Genomic DNA, 18,607 nt, shown 5'->3' on the forward strand with positions numbered 1-18,607 from the left:
ACGGGGGCAAAAACAAAAGTGTTGCATTTATAATTTTGTTCGGTGTATATAAACATGTATTTTCCTGGTACATTGCACTACTTTTTTTTAAACTAGACTAACAGTATTATGAAATGACCTGTTCCAGAGTTCAGTTAGTGATTTAACATAAACCAACCTTAATGTAATATATATCTTCAACACGGTTTAGTATTTGCATATGTTGAACATATTACTTTACGAGTTGACACTATTCGCTACTTGATAATATTTATTGACATTGCGGTTTAGTGAAGGTAGTTTTTTTGCATGGCAAGGGCTTCCTCATTTTGACATTTTCTCTTACAACCAGACAGCTGAATTTAATCTTCACCACCTCATCCATGTTCCTTCACCTGTTTAGCCAAATTTAAATCACCACCCTTCTTCCAACCACAAATATTCCTTAAAACCTTAAAATTTGATATTTTCTCACCCAGCCTCACTCAAACACATTTCTTCTTTTAAATCCCCTCACCCAAATTTTTGTCATAAAGGACCGAGCCATTTCAGTTCCTTGTGCTAGCTCAGACACAAACAGAACACTTTGATTATAGATTTGGATCCTCATTACAGACAGTGCTTAAATGTTTCTGTTAGAAACAGATACTAAAAGCCACCAGATTGCTTTATACAATAGTAGATGGATTATTTACGGCCTATGGCTGGTTACTGCCAGAGAGAATGCCCTGATGTGCTATATTAACGCTATCAATGTCACTTGTGACATTTTAGCCTTTTCACAGTGCGTCTGGCTACGAGATAAGGACATACAGTACACGCATCCGTGCATATCACAGCCTGCAACTCATCCTGGATTAATGAACAATTTATCCATTGCGGAATGCCATCAAATGACATTGCAAATCACTTAACAACCATTTCCAGGCTGAAAATAAAAGCTACAGTTGTTTCCTCTGCCTGACCAGGTTCTTAAGCAGACATCTATCTGTAAAGTTGGAAAAAGCAAACAATTAAAAAAACCCTCTCTTTGTGTTCTAACATTGAATGTGTAGTGCTGTATGTTTATGTGCTGCAGATGCCCCATATAAAGGGTGCATATAAAGTTACTAAATCATCAGCTTTTTGGTCAGATTCTGGACCTTTTTTTTATATTAATCCTATAATGAACTAACATGGCTATTTAATGTATTCTTATTCCTCACTTCTCTCTCCATTTTAGAATGTAAATACATAAATATAAAAAGTAATATCAAGACCACAAAGATACGCAATCATATGTACAATAAAATCTAGATGGCATCACACAAGTCTGCAGGAGAAAGTTAGTGCCCATGTGAGTTGGACCAGTTGGAGTTTTGCATTGTAACAATAGAAGAGAAATATTTTAATGCTCCTAGTAAATGTGAGTGGATCTTAACATTTTACAGAGTACATTTAATCCAGTCAAGGCCATATTTACATAGGGGCTAATGGAGCTGAAGCTCCAGGCCTATGTCCATGGAACAGACCCATTTTTTCTTACTACTCTTCACGTGTGCCTTTAACAAAGCTACAAACCATAAGCAGAAACATAGAATAATACAATTAAACCAAATTAATCTTAATAACCAATGTGATGGAGTCACTTACATATATTATTACATACTAAGTTATGTGTCATTTAGTGAGTCCAACATATCTGATCATGTCTAGAAGAATCATAAGAAATGTACCATCAGCATGGGCGTCCGCGGGGGGGTGGGGGGCGTGGTGGGGTGGGTAAGGGGGGCACTTGCCCCCCCTGGATTTTTCAGCTTGTTCTGCTATTTTTTGGGAGATTGAAAATGAACTGCTGTGTATGGAGAGAGACAGGGATAGGAAGCTTCATCTTATCCCTGCTTCTCTGCTGACTGAAACCGCAGAGGAGCAGCACATGCAGGCAACAGAGACAGCCTACAGATGAGGTAAGTGAGGGATGGGGGGGGGGGGGGGGTTGAGATAGCCTATAGATTAAGGAAGTGAGGCATGGGGGGGCAGCCTATTGACACTGTCAAAAAGATACCAAGCATGGATGTCATTACAATTATGTCCCCCCCTGGAAAAAGTCCTGCGGACACCCATGACCATCAGTGCCATAATATCAAATATTAATTTAAAATCAGCACATAGATTAAAACCACTTATATTATAAAATCTAGAGAAACTCACAAATATTGCTTTGCCCAGAGAGGGATTATCTTTCCATATTTGGTATTATTGAACAATTATTCCCAGTAAATTAGAAAGAACAGTGAGCTCTATAATGCAAACTTTTTAATGAATAACCCTTGGTAATAATTGAGTTGCTAAATTCGGAAATTGCCCACAGGTATATGCAAGTAAAGATTAAAACTTATCATTTATTAGTATATTTTTAAAAAAAGGGAAAAAGAACATCTGTAAATTAGTGATGTCCCGAACGGTTTGCTGGCGAATAGTTCCTGGCGAACATAGCTTGTTCGCGTTCGCCACGGATGGCGAACATATGCGATGTTCGGTCCGCCCCTATTCGTCATCATTGAGTAAACTTTGCCCCTGTACCTCACAGTCAGCAGACACATTCCAGCCAATCAGCAGCAGACCCTCCCTCCCAGACCCTCCCACCTCCTGGACAGCATCCATTTTAGATTCATTCTGAAGCTGCATTCTTAGTGAGAGGAGGGACAGTGTGCTGCTGCTGATTTAATAGGGAAATTGATAGCTAGGCTAGTGTATTCAGTGTCCACTACAGTCCTGAAGGACTCATCTGATCTCTGCTGTAAGGACAGCACCCCTAAAAGCCCTTTTTAGGGCTAGAACATCAGTCTGCTTTTTTTTTTCTGTGTAATCTAATTGCAGTTGCCTGCCTGCCAGCGTGTGTGTCAGGCTCACAGCGTATACTGTGCCCACTTGCCCAGTGCCACCACTCATATCTGGTGTCACAATAGCTTGCATTTAAAAAAACAAAAAACTTTTTTGACTGTATTATAATAGCAGTCAGTTTCCTTCACACGTGTGCGTTTCAGGGCCTGCCGGGGCACAGTGTCACACCAGTGCAACTCATATCTGGTGTAACAGTAGTGTACATTTAAAAAAAAACTAGAAATTTGACTGTGAAATAATAGCAGTCAGTTTCCTTCATGCGTGTGCGTTTCAGGGCCTGCCAGGGCACAGTGTCACACCAGTGCAACTCATATCTGGTGTAACAGTAGTGTACATATAAAAAAAAACAACACTTTTTTGACTGTGAAATAATAGCAGTCAGTTTCCTTCACGCGTGTGTGTTTCAGGGCCTGCCAGGGCACAGTGTCACACCAGTGCAACTCATATCTGGTGTAACAGTAGTGTACATTTAAAAAAAAACTAGAAATTTGACTGTGAAATAATAGCAGCCAGTTTCCTTCACACGTGTGCGTTTCAGGGCCTGCCAGGGCACAGTGTCACACCAGTGCAACTCATATCTGGTGTAACAGTAGTGTATATTTAAAAAAAAAAACTAGAAATTTGACTGTGAAATAATAGCAGTCAGTTTCTCTTCCTTCAGCAGAGGCAGGCCACCCCTTAGGGGCCGTCGTGGTCGTGGTGCTGTGATTCCAGTTCCTGCTCATCTGCCCACAGTCAGGAGTCTGTCAAGGACATGTTTGAGCGTAAGAAGCCAATGTCACAAAGTCACCCCCTTGCCCAGCGTCTGACAGCTGGCTTGTCTGAACTCTTAGCCCGCCAGCTTTTACCATACAAGCTGGTGGAGTCTGAGGCATTCCAAAAACTTTTAGCTATTGGGACACCGCAGTGGAAGGTACCCGGACGAAATTTCTTTGCACAAAAGGCAATCCCCAACCTGTACACGATTGTGCAAAAGGAAGTAATGGCATGTCTGGCACACAGTGTTGGGGCAAGGGTCCATCTGACCACTGATACCTGGTCTTCAAAGCATGGTCAGGGCAGGTATATCACCTACACTGCGCATTGGGTAAACCTGCTGACGGCTGCCAAGCATGGAATGCATGGCTCTGCAGAGGAGTTGGTGACACCGCCATGACTTGCAGGCAGGCCTGCTGCCACCTCCTCTACTCCTCCTACTCCATCCTCTTCCATAACCTCCTTGGCTGAGTCCTCTTCTGCTTCTGCGTCTTGCTCCACATCAACGGCACCCCCCCAGCTCCCCAGGTACTATTCCACATCCCGGATTTGGTAGTGTCACGCCGTCTTGGGGTTGACTTGCCTGAAAGCATAGAGTCACACCGGTCCAGCACTCCTGTCCACCCTGAACGCACAGGTGGATCAGTGGCTGACTCCGCACCAACTGGAGATTGGCAAAGTGGTTTGTGACAACGGAACAAATTTGTTGGCGGCATTGAATTTGGGCAAGTTGACACATGTGCCGTGCATGGCACATGTGTGTAATCTGATCGTACAACGCTTTGTGCATAAGTACCCAGGCTTACAGGACATCCTGAAGCAGGCCAGGAAGGTGTGTGGCCATTTCAGGAGTTCCTACACGGCCATGGCGCAGTTTTCAGATATCCAGCGGCGAAACAACATGCCAGTGAGGCGCTTGATTTGTGACAACCCGACACATTGGAATTCAACACTCCTAATGTTCGACCGCCTGCTCCAACAAGAAAAAGCCGTTAACGAGTATTTGTATGAACGGGGTGCTAGGACAGCCTTTGCAGAGCTGGGAATTTTTTGCCACGTTACTGGACACTCATGCGCAATACCTGTAGGCTCATGCGTCCTTTTGAGGAGGTGACAAACCTAGTCAGTCGCACCAAAGGCACCATCAGCGACATCATACCATTTGTTTTCTTCCTGGAGCGTGCCCTGTAAGGAGTACTGGATCAGGCCATAGATGAGCGTGAAGAGGAAGAGTTGTGGTCACCATCACCACCAGAAACAGCCTTATCAGCATCGCTTGCTGGACCTGCGGCAACGCTGGAAGAGGATTGTGAGGAAGAGGAGTCAGAGGAGGAATGTGGCTTTGAGGAGGAGGAGGAAGACCAACCACAACAGTCATCCCAGGGTGCTCGTTGTCACCTATCTGGTACCCGTGGTGTTGTACGTGGCTGGGGGGAAGAACATACCTTCAGTGAGATCACTAAGGACGAGGAACGGGACATGAGTAGCTCAGCATCCAACCTTGTGCAAATGGGGTCTTTCATGCTGTCGTGCCTGTTGAGGGACCCTCGTATAAAAAGGCTGAAGGAGAATGACCTGTACTGGGTGTCCATGCTACTAGACCTCCGGTATAAGCAGAAAGTGCCTGAAATGTTACCGAATTACCGCAAGTCGGAAAGGATGCAGCAGTTCCAAAATAAATTAAAAAGTATGCTTTACACAGCGTATATGGGTGATGTCACAGCATCGGGAATCTAACAGGGGAAGAGGTGAAAATAATCCTCCTCCTCTCACGACCACACCGGCAAGGACAGGACGCTTTACAGACGTGTTGTTGATGGAGGACATGCAGAGCTTTTTAAGTCCTACGCCTCGCCACAGCCCTTTGGGGTCCACCCTCAGAGAACGACTCGACCGTTCGGTAGCAGACTACCTTGCCTTAACTGCAGATATCGACACTCTGAGGAGCGATTAACCCCTTGACTACTGGGTGTGCAGGCTTGACCTGTGGCCTGAGCTATCCCAATTTGCGATAGAAATTCTGGCCTGCCCCGCTTCAAGTGTCCTGTCAGAAAGAGCTTCAAGTGTCCTGTCACTGAGAAGAGAAGTCGCCTAGGTCAAAAAAGTCTAGATTACCTCACCTTTATTAAGATGACTGAGGGATGGATCCCGAAGGGACTGACAGTGGGCGATACATTCGACTAAAAAAGGCCTGATGAGGGGGACTACTTAACACACCTCTCCTATCTGGTGGCACATTAGATTACACGCGCAGTGCCCCAAATTTGAAGTAGGAGGACCAACCAAGCATCTTTTTCCATCTCCCGGTTCCTAAAATCGATGCCATATACACGTCCCCTGATAGGAACAGGGATTAAACTGATAGGAATAGTACTACTTAACACACCTTATAATAACGCAGAGAGAGTCAATGCAGAGAGAGGAGTCTGAAGAAGAGGAGTCAGAGGAGGAAGGTGGCTTTGAGGAGGTGGAAGACCAAACACAGCAGGTTTCCCAAGGGGCTTGTTGTCACCTTTCGGGGACCCTTGGTGTTGTACGTGGCTGGGTGGAGGAAGAGACCTTCAATGACATCAGTGAGGACAAGGAACGGGACAAGGCTAGCTTGGTATCCAACCTTGTGCAAATGGGGAGTTTGCGGTTGTGCAAATGGACTGTTTGCGGTTGTTTGCGGTGCGTTAAACGGGGAGTTTGGTCTGTCACTGTGAAGCGGGCGTAATCCTTACACTACCTGATCGATACAACATCATACCTGATGTTTTAAAGCACGTTATTCCAAACAATTTAGGAATGTTAGGTGATTTATGCCCTTTATGGATTAAAACCAGACTCTGCATCAACTATGTCATTTTCCATGGGAGTTTTGCCATGGATCCCCCTCCGGCATGCCACAGTCCAGGTGTTAGTCCCCTTGAAACAACTTTTCCATCACTATTGTGGCCAGAAAGAGTCCCTGTGGGTTTTAAAATTCGCCTGCCTATTGAAGTCTATGGCGGTTCGCCCGGTTTGCCCATTCGTGAACATTTGCGGAAGTTCGCGTTCACCGTTCGCGAACGGAAAATGTTATGTTCGCGACATCACTACTGTAAATATCTCACAGTGAGAAAATGGTACTATCGTGAAAAAAATATATATATGAATTTGCTAGACCCTATGGCACTATATAGGTATTTACCTTCTTATAAGACAATTAGACATATAGGCTGTATTGGAAGTCCCTACAATAAATTAGGTGCCCATGAAGGCACTGTTTAGAACCTCTGCTACAATTATTAGCCAAACCTAGAAAGCTCCATATAATTCAGGCTAATACTACATGGACTATTTAATATGTGTTTTTCTTTTTGACACTCCAGTTCAGCTAGCTACCTCCGTGACCACCCTTGATTATATAACTACATTTTGTTATTCTCTCAAAGTAGCAACCAAGAGATATATCAGTTGCCATTTCTACTAAGAGACTAGCTAAGTGACAAAACAAGGGAATTGGAGTTATCCAGAATACAGCTTAAACACATATTCCTTTCTTTTTTCTTTTTCATTTCCATAGGGTCTATCAAATTCATATTTTCTTTTTCACGATCTTTTTCACCTTTTTCTCACTGTGAGATATTTATAGATTTTTTTTTCTCTTTTATTTTAAATATACTCATAAATGATAAGTTTTAATCTTTACTTGCATATACCTGTGGGCAATTTCAGAATTTAGCAAATCTATTATTCCCAGTATTCTCTTACAAGTAACCAGATGAACATGTTAACATCTGTAAGTGGATGTTGTGTACCCAGAGCGCCTGATGACAGACTGATGGTATCGTAAGTGGCTACTTGAACAGCATTTCTGAGTCACATACTACATCGGATTCAAAACCCATAGGTGTTTAATGAAGTCATGATTTGATTAACATATCCCAGAGATTATGCTCATTGCAATACGTGTTCTTCTTTAACGTGTTTGCAGGTTATATTTACCATGGTATACATTATGGTCCATGCTTATAATTTAGTTAGTGGAAATACTTACAATATGGCGAGCTGCAAACACTCCGTCAACTATAGCACAGCAAAAGGCTGCCACTACTCCGAAACTGATAAACACTATGGAGGCTACCAGCTAGGAAAAAAGAACAAAAAGATTTCTGGGTTACATTAACACCACTGTGACAGCAATGTATACATTTACTGTGAGTATATTGTTCAGCCCTTCCTTTTCCTTGTTAAGATATTTATATCCTGTTTGAGGTAGTACTCTTATTTGTGTTGTGTATGTTAGAGTAACAACTGGTAGTGACTTAATACAGTCATTTATTTTAATGAATCCACAGTCTGTGTGTTTAAAATGATCTTATTTCAAAGATCAGCTGATGGGGGGAGAATAATGTCCCATTGACTATTATTGGCATTTATATAGCACCAGCGTATTCCATAGAACTTTACAATATCATATAGGAGAAAATTAAAAATAAATGAGACAACTACAAATTGGTATAGGGACAATAGATTGATGATGACCCTGCTCAAAAGAGCTTACAATCTAGATAAAGACCACATCTGTAAACTCTATATTTAAGCTGGTGGGATTTTTTTGTTTTGCTTTTAATTAATTAGTCAGTGACTCTGATTCCATACATATTATCATAGGTGTAAATAGCATGTCCATTTAACTTGCGAGGCGTGACTTTCTTTGGAATATTGATAAAAGAGGAATATATTGATATTGAAATATATATTTACTTAAGGTTAACTGCAGGTAGACATGACGGGAAACTAAGAATACAAGGAATCTAGGACTTCAATAACATAAATAAGTGAAAAAGATAATACATTTTTAAAAATGAAAATGGTACTAGGTACTCAACTAGAAAAAAGTCACTTGTGTGCATTTAGGTCAATGTAAGCTAGTTGGCTTCAACATAAAACTTGATGAAACTTTCATTTTATAACCTCCGAGGGCCGCAGCAATGTTCAAATTGGTCCTTTCCTAAATTAATGTGTTGCCTATTTAGGGTGACCATTTCTTTTTTCATTTTTTTATGACCACCAACAAAGGGTATGACCACCAATAAAGGGATTCAAAATATATTAACATGAAAATACAAATTCTGTGGAATACTGTAATTCTCTGTCTTATCCAATATGATATTCCTGTGAAGGAGAAACCGATCTGGTCCTCCCAAAGCCTATCTTACAACTTCTTACAATTAGTAGCCTTACTGCAACTAATGCAAGGTACATTGTATAGTGCCAGAGCCCAAGCCATTTTGAGAAGGTAAGAGAGAAGAGAAAATATTCAAATAAAATCAAAAAGAATACTTTATAGTTAGAGGTCGTAAAGCCAACATGTTGGTGTGAAGATCGTCCTTCTTGTGGATGTGTTCTCAAGCAAGGCCAGTCCCAACTTAGGGGGCAGCAGTGAAGAGTGGGTGTTACAGTAGTATAACAACCACACAGACCATCCAAGAATGGTGAAGGAGAGCTAATATAACACCTCATTATGATAAATTATATGTTTACAGTCTTGGGAGCCTTTTACATGTTGAAGTGAAGCTGCCTTGACAGAGTCACTTTAATGTACTTTCTGGAGACGTGTTAGGTAGTTTACCCTATAGTAGAAGCTGATCACAGAAGAGAGAGACATATAGAGAAATGACAATCTTATATCCGATATCTATCAACACTGCAAATGCAATTTCGCCATTCCAAAACTTTTCAACACCACTTTTACCATTGTCGGATCAGTGAAAATTAGCCCTATAATTTACGTTATGCTTTGGATACCAAAATCCTGCCAATTAGGAGTCAGTGACACTTTCTCATGTGTCTCAGAATATCATCTGTGGGCCATTTCTGGTCCTGATTGTAAATACATCAACAGCTACCAGTCCCTGAATACAGTGGTATGTTTGAGTCCTTGGCATACCTCTCCATGTTTTAGATTGTTGGAGTTCTGGTCTGCATCAGGACCTCGAACGTGCTCCTATGTGTGGTAAATGAAGAGGCTGGCTGGCCGTAAATCAAGCACTTATATATGTTTGTTTATATGAGAGTATGGATTTGTTGTACATGCATAATTCTGGAAGTACAGAGCTGCAGCCCCCAGGCCAGTAGCTAGTGTCACCCAGGTAAATGTACGCTATTTACACTATTACACTATGGATCTATCAAAAACCTAATTAAATCAACACACTTTTAATTTTAACAATTAATCAAATTAAAGTTTTAGTGAATGGGCACAATAAACACCACAAACACGGAGTTTATGCCATGCGCAAGCAACAACTGCTAAAAATACATTTTTAATTAAAGGACAAAGGTCTGCAGCTACAAAAAAACTAGCAAAACTGACAACATAACACATGCAAATATGCACAATACGTGAAATGTCTATTTAGAGGTACTGTATGTGAAAGGGACATTCTGAGTACCAATACAAGTTTAAAGAGAACCCATTGTCCCGGGGAGGAAGGCACTTGAAAAAGCCTACCCATTAGGTGAAACGCATTCTGCTTTGTATACTTGTTCTTATATTTCCTTTTATTTATGTAAGTAATAACGTTTAATCTATATTTTACTTCTGGACCTTCCTGATTCTCCTGATGATAATACATTTTCTTCCATGCTGGGGAATATACCACCCAAGCGTTTTGGATTGCGCGAAACCTTTTTTTTGCTAATATAAAGTGAGTACATCTCTTATTTTTATAGACACACGGTGTGCACTATATTTAATTTTTTGTCTTTTATATCTACGGCAAGGATTTTACCCACTCATAGAAAAAAAGAGGTCTGCACCTATATCCCAAGAGTGGGGATTATACCACTGCAGGTCATATGCAAGGAGCCATTAGAGGGCTCTAACAAATGTGAGTGTGCATTTTTATACTATTTATTAATTTTTGGTTTCCTGACATATTGCACTATTTTATGCTCTTGTGTTTATGTTACATATGCATACCTGATTCGGTCGGACCTGATTGGTCGGACCATCATTATATCCTTAGACAGGGATTGTACTGCCCATGTGCTACATCTAGAGCTAAGAGATAGCTTCCTACACTGTAAGTGTATTTACTTCTGAAATTTCTCCTCTTTTCCCACTACATGCCACTTGGTATTGAGGACCCCTCCAAGGCGCTTCTCCCAGTTTTTCATCTCCTCTAGGCACTAGAGGTGTATTTAACCCAGCAATACAAACATTACAGTTTCTACAAAATTGCAATGTTTTACATTACAGTTTTAAATTGACAGAACCATTGCACCTAGAGCACTTAATAGAGATGAAATGGTTTGGAATACTTGTCATATGCAAGGAGCCATTAGAGGGCTCTAACAAATGTGAGTGTGCATTTTTATACTATTTATTAATTTTTGGTTTCCTGACATATTGCACTATTTTATGCTCTTGTGTTTATGTTACATATGCATACCTGATTCGGTCGGACCTGATTGGTCGGACCATCATTATATCCTTAGACAGGGATTGTACTGCCCATGTGCTACATCTAGAGCTAAGAGATAGCTTCCTACACTGTAAGTGTATTTACTTCTGAAATTTCTCCTCTTTTCCCACTACATGCCACTTGGTATTGAGGACCCCTCCAAGGCGCTTCTCCCAGTTTTTCATCTCCTCTAGGCACTAGAGGTGTATTTAACCCAGCAATACAAACATTACAGTTTCTACAAAATTGCAATGTTTTACATTACAGTTTTAAATTGACAGAACCATTGCACCTAGAGCACTTAATAGAGATGAAATGGTTTGGAATACTTGAGTAGTATTTTAATGGATTGGATAGATTTTTGTTCTCATTAACCCTCACACCAGAAATACTTTCTTTTCACTGTATGAACACAGTTCATCCTAACAGTACTGAGTGAGCTACAGACAAAAAAGTTTAATTTTTACTATATGTCTCGGTTGCTGTCCTGTCCTGATACAGGTTTGCTTTGTAGTTAGATCAGTGCTCTGCTAGTTGTGGCACCCAGTAGCGTAAATACCACCGATGCTGCTGCACCTTGTCCCTCAGGCTTTGGGGGCCGATCAGGTAACCCATACACTTAGGAAATGAAAACCCAGTTTCTCCTGAACAAAATGATATATAATAAATGTGGGTGCACTTAATAAGAAAGAGGTAAATTATAGTTGAACACACATATTGGTCAAATTCTAGGATTTGTTTACATTTTGATGAGAACTAGAACAATTGCTTCGGCCGTTAAAGGGTTAATAGGAAAACTGTGGCATATTCTGCGGGTCGAAGTCACACTGTGACACTGTTCTGTGTATGCACTTTATTACTCCTATTTTTTTTTTTATTTTTTTTTAACATTTTAGCTTGTGGTGTGCCACATAATTCTTTGCCGAGCTTTGGTGTGCCTAGGGTGACAAAAATTTAAGGATAGATCACTCTGCTGTCAGGGACTGAGCTTTGCGCATACATTTGCTAATGGAGTCTTTTTCTGGAGGGAGGGAATGTAGTTTAAGGTGCAGCAGTCTGTAAAACATCTACTTTTTTGTACAAGAACTATAAAGATTGAGCATGCAAAAATACAGCATATTAATGAGGCCAAAACCTATCAAACGTATTAAAGTTGTATTGGTGCCTAGAATGTCCATTAAAAAAAACCATACACATACTTCAATGTCCGTATGGAACAGTGGTGTATTTTTGTTTTTTGCTGCCCTTGGTATGAGCAAACCTGGGCACCCCCTTAATCTAAATTTACACCACCCCTTCCTGTCAAGGCCGCACCTCTTCCTGATTAACACTTACCGCTTCCTCTTTTGGCCCCACCTTTTCCTCTTAAAACTCCACCTCTTCGTACCTAATCCTTTTAAGCACACACTCTCTCACTCCATACACGCATTTATTAGCACACACACTGTTTAACCAACACACACTTTCAATGACAGACAACATGCCCTCACGGATACACATACACTCACTGACAGTCATTGTCTCACACACTGTTTAACCAACACACAGGTTCACTGACAGACACACACTGACAGGAACAGACTCTCAGATACACATATACTCACTGACAGACAGTCTTCGTCTCACACACTGTTTAACCAACACACACGTTCACTGACAGACACATATTGACACAAACACCCTCTCAGATACACATGCACTTACTGGCATACGCACTTTGACAGACACACACTGGCAGATACACAAACACACTCAATGACAAACACACAGACTTTACTAACAGACACAGACTCTCACAGGTTTGACACACACATTCATTGGCAGACACACACACACACTGCCACTGACACACTGACAGACACACAAACACTGACAGATGCTCATTGACAGGCACACACTGATAGTCACACACACACTCAATGACAAACAGACTCTTACTGATATGGCTAACACTTACAGACACACACACACTCACAGAGAGACCCACATACACCCACAGAAGCACACATAAACTCACCTATACTCACAGACACACACACACACATACACACACACACAGACACACACATAAACTCGCAGACTCACACACATACACTCAAAGACACACATACAATCACAGACACACACACACACATTATCTCACACACACTAACAAATTATTAATATTATTATTAATATTTTATTTTTTCCACTTTGGGAGAGCTGGAGTTGATCTGTCCCTAAGGTCCAGTGGGGCTGCTGTGAGGTGGGCGGCTGTGTTCGCATCAGAGGCAGCAAGGGAGCTGTGATCTTCCTACTCTGCTCCCTCGTGCCTTATGCCTCGCGGACCGTCTATTGATGCAGGTAGCCAGAATTATGTCATATTCCGGCTCCTGCTGCATCGGAAATGGGAACAGAGCAGGAAGATTATAGCTCCCTCGCCGCCTCTGATGCAAACACAGCCGTCCCTGCCTCATAGCAACCCCACTGGATTTCAGGGAAACAGCCGCCTTCCAGGGGTGCATAAGGTGGCCAACTCTTAGACCCCCCTAGAACCAGAGAGAACACCAAGGACGTCCGAGCGGGCGTTTGGTGCGGGATTTTTTGCCGTCTCCAGGATAGTGTCGCCCAAGGCAAATGCCTAGTTTAATAGAGCACTGGTATGGAACACAATAGGTTAATGACACCCCTTAAACCTTTTAGCATCATCAATGCACCTGACTCTCTGTAACCTTCAACATGTGATATAGAAGTTTTTTGTTGCCAACCTTGCAATATCAGCCTATCAATTTCAAAATTGCGTGACCAGCAAAGAAATCACATGTCAAGCACAGTATTAAGTCAATAATGCTTTTGTTTTTGTTTTTTTACTTTTGGGTCTTTTGGTGAAAATGCTTTGTGAAATTTGGTGAAAGTTAGAAAAAGTTATAGAATGTTTACTGATGCTAGATCGCACTCCATTATTGGAAAAATATTCTCAAGCTCTGGAGATTGTGTCTGTTTCTTAAACAATTTAAAAACTCATCGCAAATATAAGACCAAATAAATTACCTTGATCTTGCAAGAACCAGACTTAAGTCATAAATCTCACTCTGAAATAGAACTTGATCCTGCTGTGTTCATTCTAACCTTGAAGGAACACAAAACCTTACTAAATCATTTAGATGCAAGGGATCTAGGACAAAAAGCAATCAAGATGTAATTGCAATAGCACTGAAATACTATCAGCAACGACAATATCAAAATCACACCTGCATTGAATAGAAAGAGGAGATGTCTGTAATTTTATAATGAAAACAATGTATACATTGCTACAAATCTTGCAAAAACTTTGTACAAACAACAATGGGTGAGAGAAGTTTAAAAACTAAGAGGGTTACTCCAACCACTACGACCACTTCAGTGATTTCAAGTGGTCATGATGGTAGGAGTCAGTATTTGCAGAGTTATCGGTAATTGTTGGCTGGGGGTAAGTTGCACCATCAGCACACGTGACATTGGCAGCACAGAACTGATAAAGCGTAAGGGTAGGGTAGTACAAAGCTTGTTTTTTTGCATTGGTGTTTATTTATTGGTTTGGAAACTTTCTTATTATATTGTTATTTTTGATGCCCTGTTGTTTATGAGGTCTACCTGCTATTTATAGGTCATGATTTTTTAACAAATAAAGATCCACTACTTATGAACTTCCTCGTTTATATCTTATGGATGTCAGCGAGTGCAGACCTTTTGGAGCAACGTGGTGAAACTACTAATGTAGAAATAACACCTGCTTCTCAAGCAATTCTACAGTACTAGTAGCTCCCAGGCAATTATTATGACTACTGTAGTCTTTTAGATTGTAAGCTTGTGTGAGCAGGGTGCTGCTACTTATTGTTCCAATAAACTCATCCAGCTCTTATATAGCTCTGTGGAATATGTTGATGCTTTGATGATAATAATAATAATAATAATAAAAAAGATATTTGCATTAATTTGCCTGATAAACAACATGTTTCTTTGTTGTCCTGGAAAGACACCTAATGTCTCTACCAAACTTTTAATTTTTATATCATTGCAAGAGTATATGATGTGGCATAAGTAACGGCCTAGCAATGATATAAATAAGCAATAAGCAATGATGTAAATTCTCTTGTTATATGAGATGAGAAGTACAGCCCATGGGATCAATACCCACAAATAATTATTCATTTAGAATGCAGGCGCCACTCCTAGGATTTTAGAATTAGAGAAATATGATCTCTTAAGGACTGCATGTACCAACGTTATTCTCTGCTTTTTATTGCATTATGTCTGCTACAGCATAAACAATATAATTTTTCTTGAGATCCTATTAAAATTGGTTAACCACTAACATATTACTTTTAAAGTGCCCCTGTTCTCAGTAATCCAAGAAGAAAAAAGAAAAAAAAACTCACAGGCACTCCAACTTCAAGCCGCAGGCAGATTTATTGTGACAGAATGCAACGCAACGTTTTGACCGGAAAGGTCTTTTTCAAGCTGACACCACATGGTACAGAGTGTGCTTATATAACAAACACTGACAAATAGGAAATCAATCAATCAATTACTGCTAATTAGTAGAAATTCTTAATTGATGAAAAGGTAATTTAAAAAAAGGCATTGTAAAAGAAACACATATCAAATGCCAAAAATGTTTACAATATATACATAAATCAAATCAATAATGCACATTATATCAATAACTTCACACACATAAGACATGAATCACTCTACGATCATATTAATGCTAGGAATTCTAGGGTGTATATACACCCTTGGCCGTTGGGACTGAGTGCGGTTCTCATCACTTACCCTGTTCTCAGTAAGACATTAAAATGTGTATTCATAAGGCTACAGTGTCCTGCACGCAGTACAGGTGTCCATCCCCTCCTATAATCAGCAAATATATTGATTTACTTACCTTTTTTATTACTCTGCTCTGCTCTCTATGCTGCAGGCATGCCTTCTTGGCTGAGATCATCAATCTTGATGATCTCAGCCAATCCAATGCAATGCATTCTCATAGTCAGGATGCTCTGGGTAACATAACCACTAGTGAGCTCTTTGAAATACATAGTCAGCTTGGCACTCACCTTTAAGTGGAAACAATCGTAGTAGATACCCTGGTGCAAACCACGTAGTGTAGATAATTGTAAGAATAAAGGTGCACTCAAGGGATTTGCAATAAGTAAATTTTTACTTAAGTGTCTTCTTTACATAACAAAACAGTTAAAACAAAACGTTTCGACCCTCACAGGGTCTTTCTCAATATCAAGGTACAGTGTGTGTGATAACAATATATAAGAAATAAGTTAAGTGACTTATCAATCCATGCAGTAATCCTCTGTGTACCCAAACCCGGAAGTGCTCATGCAGGACACGTGACTGCCCAGGTGCGTGGCGAAGAGATCAGACGCTGTAAACAAGTATGACCAACGTGCATAGGTACGATGGATGAATAACTAAATTGAATCATCAAGTGGAGTATAAGTGAAGTGAAGAGCAAGAGGAAATGGGAATTTATGGAACAAATAGAGGACTATCAGATAGTAAATATAGTCCATGTAAATCGCATAAGATCTGCCTGGTGGTGAGAGAGGAAAAGTCTATGTGAAGAGTAACATGCAAAACGTGTCGTGGACTATAAAACAGAAATGTGCAGAAGTGAATATATCTCCTATCACCATAAGGCAGAAGTGTAACTACATATGTGACATATATATATATATATATACACACACACACACACACCTGTCTTATGCACAACTCCCAAAAGTCATAAAGATCCAACTCATCCGCCTGGAAGACCAATCGTCTCAGCACGGGATGGACTCCTTGAGCCCATAGCCAAGATTATTAATTTTCATATCAAAGAAACCGTTAAGAAACTACCCACATGGGGGGCATGGCCGGACGTCGAATGGAGCGGGCAGCACACTGAAAGAGCTCCGCAGCCCAGGGCTCTTAAACGCGGCTAAAACCAATTTCTTTTTGGCTACTTCCCGATCGAACAACACGAACCTACGATGTCTCAACACCGCACTAAAAAAGGCGCAGACACAAAAGATAAAGCAGCCTTCTTTGCGGCCAGAACACCGCACCCAAAGCAGGCCGATTTACAGGCCCAAGATGGCGCCGAGCCTGATCCCCATGCGGACCTTACCGGCACACAAGAAGCTGACACAGACACCCCGCTGACCCAGAACCTGCTGCAAAAGATGTTGGACGCGTCAGTCTTGCGAATGCAAGCGTCGTTCACAACCGCTCTCGCGACCATCAGAAACGACATTACCGACCTGAACGCACGAGCCTTCCAACTAGAGGAGAAGATGGAAGAAAATCTTACGGCCCACTCAGCCCTTGAAGACCGAATGGACGAGATGGAAAAGAGGCTGTCTCTACACGATGCTAAAATCACGGACGCAGAGGATAGGTCCCGCCGCAATAATATCAGGCTCAGAGGAGTCCCAGAGGACGTGGAAGCTCAGGACTTAACGGCCTACACCATGGAGCTGTTCCGAGCGGTCTTACCGGACATACCTGCTGACATGCTGTTATTGGACCGCATTCACAGACTCCCCAGGACGCAACACCTGCCACCATCCACGCCTCGGGACGTGCTCATGAGGCTCCATTACTACCATACCAAAGAACAAATCCTCAGAGCCCACAGAGCAAAAAAGGACCTACCTGACAAATTTAAATCCATCCTCCTATTCACGGACCTGTCGGCGGAAACAATCCGACGGCGAAGATCCTTCAAACCCGTCGCAGAAGCTCTCAGACAACACCGTATCCCCTACAGATCGGGCTACCCAGCGAAACTCCTGATCACCAAAGGAGGGAAGCTTCTCACAGCCGCCTTGCCGAGAGATGGCCTAGAGCTCCTGCACAAATGGGACATAGCTCCGAACAGCAGGCCCAAGCAAGACACCAGGCGCCGACGGACGCCCACAGAGACAGCGGCGAGCTACATCGAAAGAAGGCGACCACTAAACTCACCCGAAACAGCAAGTGTTTAAATATGTTTGGCAATGTTTTACTTAATGTCTGTTTACGTCTTAGCTTAACTTCATCCCCGTGGGGTTGACACGTTTAAGGCAACCTCTAAATGTATGATATAGTACTAAACAAAAAAAAAAAAACAACAACAAAAAAAAGTACATTTCAGTTGTTAAAAAAAAAAATATATATAAAAAGAAAAAAACAAAACAATAATAATAATTACCAATTAAATACAAAATAAAACATAGAAAGGACTAAATAATAAAAAAAAAAAAAATAAAAAAAATACAGTGGCAAGATAACCGATCCTCCGGATCAGCCACGTTTAAACTCCAAGTTGCATTCGTTCCGAGGTTAGCCCCAGAGATGCCATAAGAAGATGCGGTACTATACATGGACCGCTTAACGGCTTAACGAGGCACAGTAGCACCCCAATGTTAAACGCTCCCATTTCAGCTACACACGTGAACTCCTGCCGCACCTGTCCCCACATATAAATGTACTGGACTGCATTGTGTATATACAGGTTGTGACAACGAGCATGGACAGATATGTAATGGACTTAC

The 18,607-nt window shown here is 41.3% G+C and overlaps 1 protein-coding gene across 1 annotated transcript in view; it reads right to left on the reverse strand.

Moving 5' to 3' along the window:
* Nucleotides 1-18,607, reverse strand: part of TMEM255B (transmembrane protein 255B) — an 88,094-nt gene that overhangs the window by 41,367 nt on the left and 28,120 nt on the right. The window contains exon 4 of the mRNA XM_063458935.1: nucleotides 7,640-7,729. Coding sequence (XP_063315005.1) covers nucleotides 7,640-7,729 — 90 coding nt within the window. The remainder of the gene's footprint in view (nucleotides 1-7,639; nucleotides 7,730-18,607) is intronic.

This window comes from Pelobates fuscus, chromosome 1, assembly GCF_036172605.1.
Source record: "Pelobates fuscus isolate aPelFus1 chromosome 1, aPelFus1.pri, whole genome shotgun sequence".
Classification (NCBI taxonomy): domain Eukaryota; kingdom Metazoa; phylum Chordata; class Amphibia; order Anura; family Pelobatidae; genus Pelobates; species Pelobates fuscus.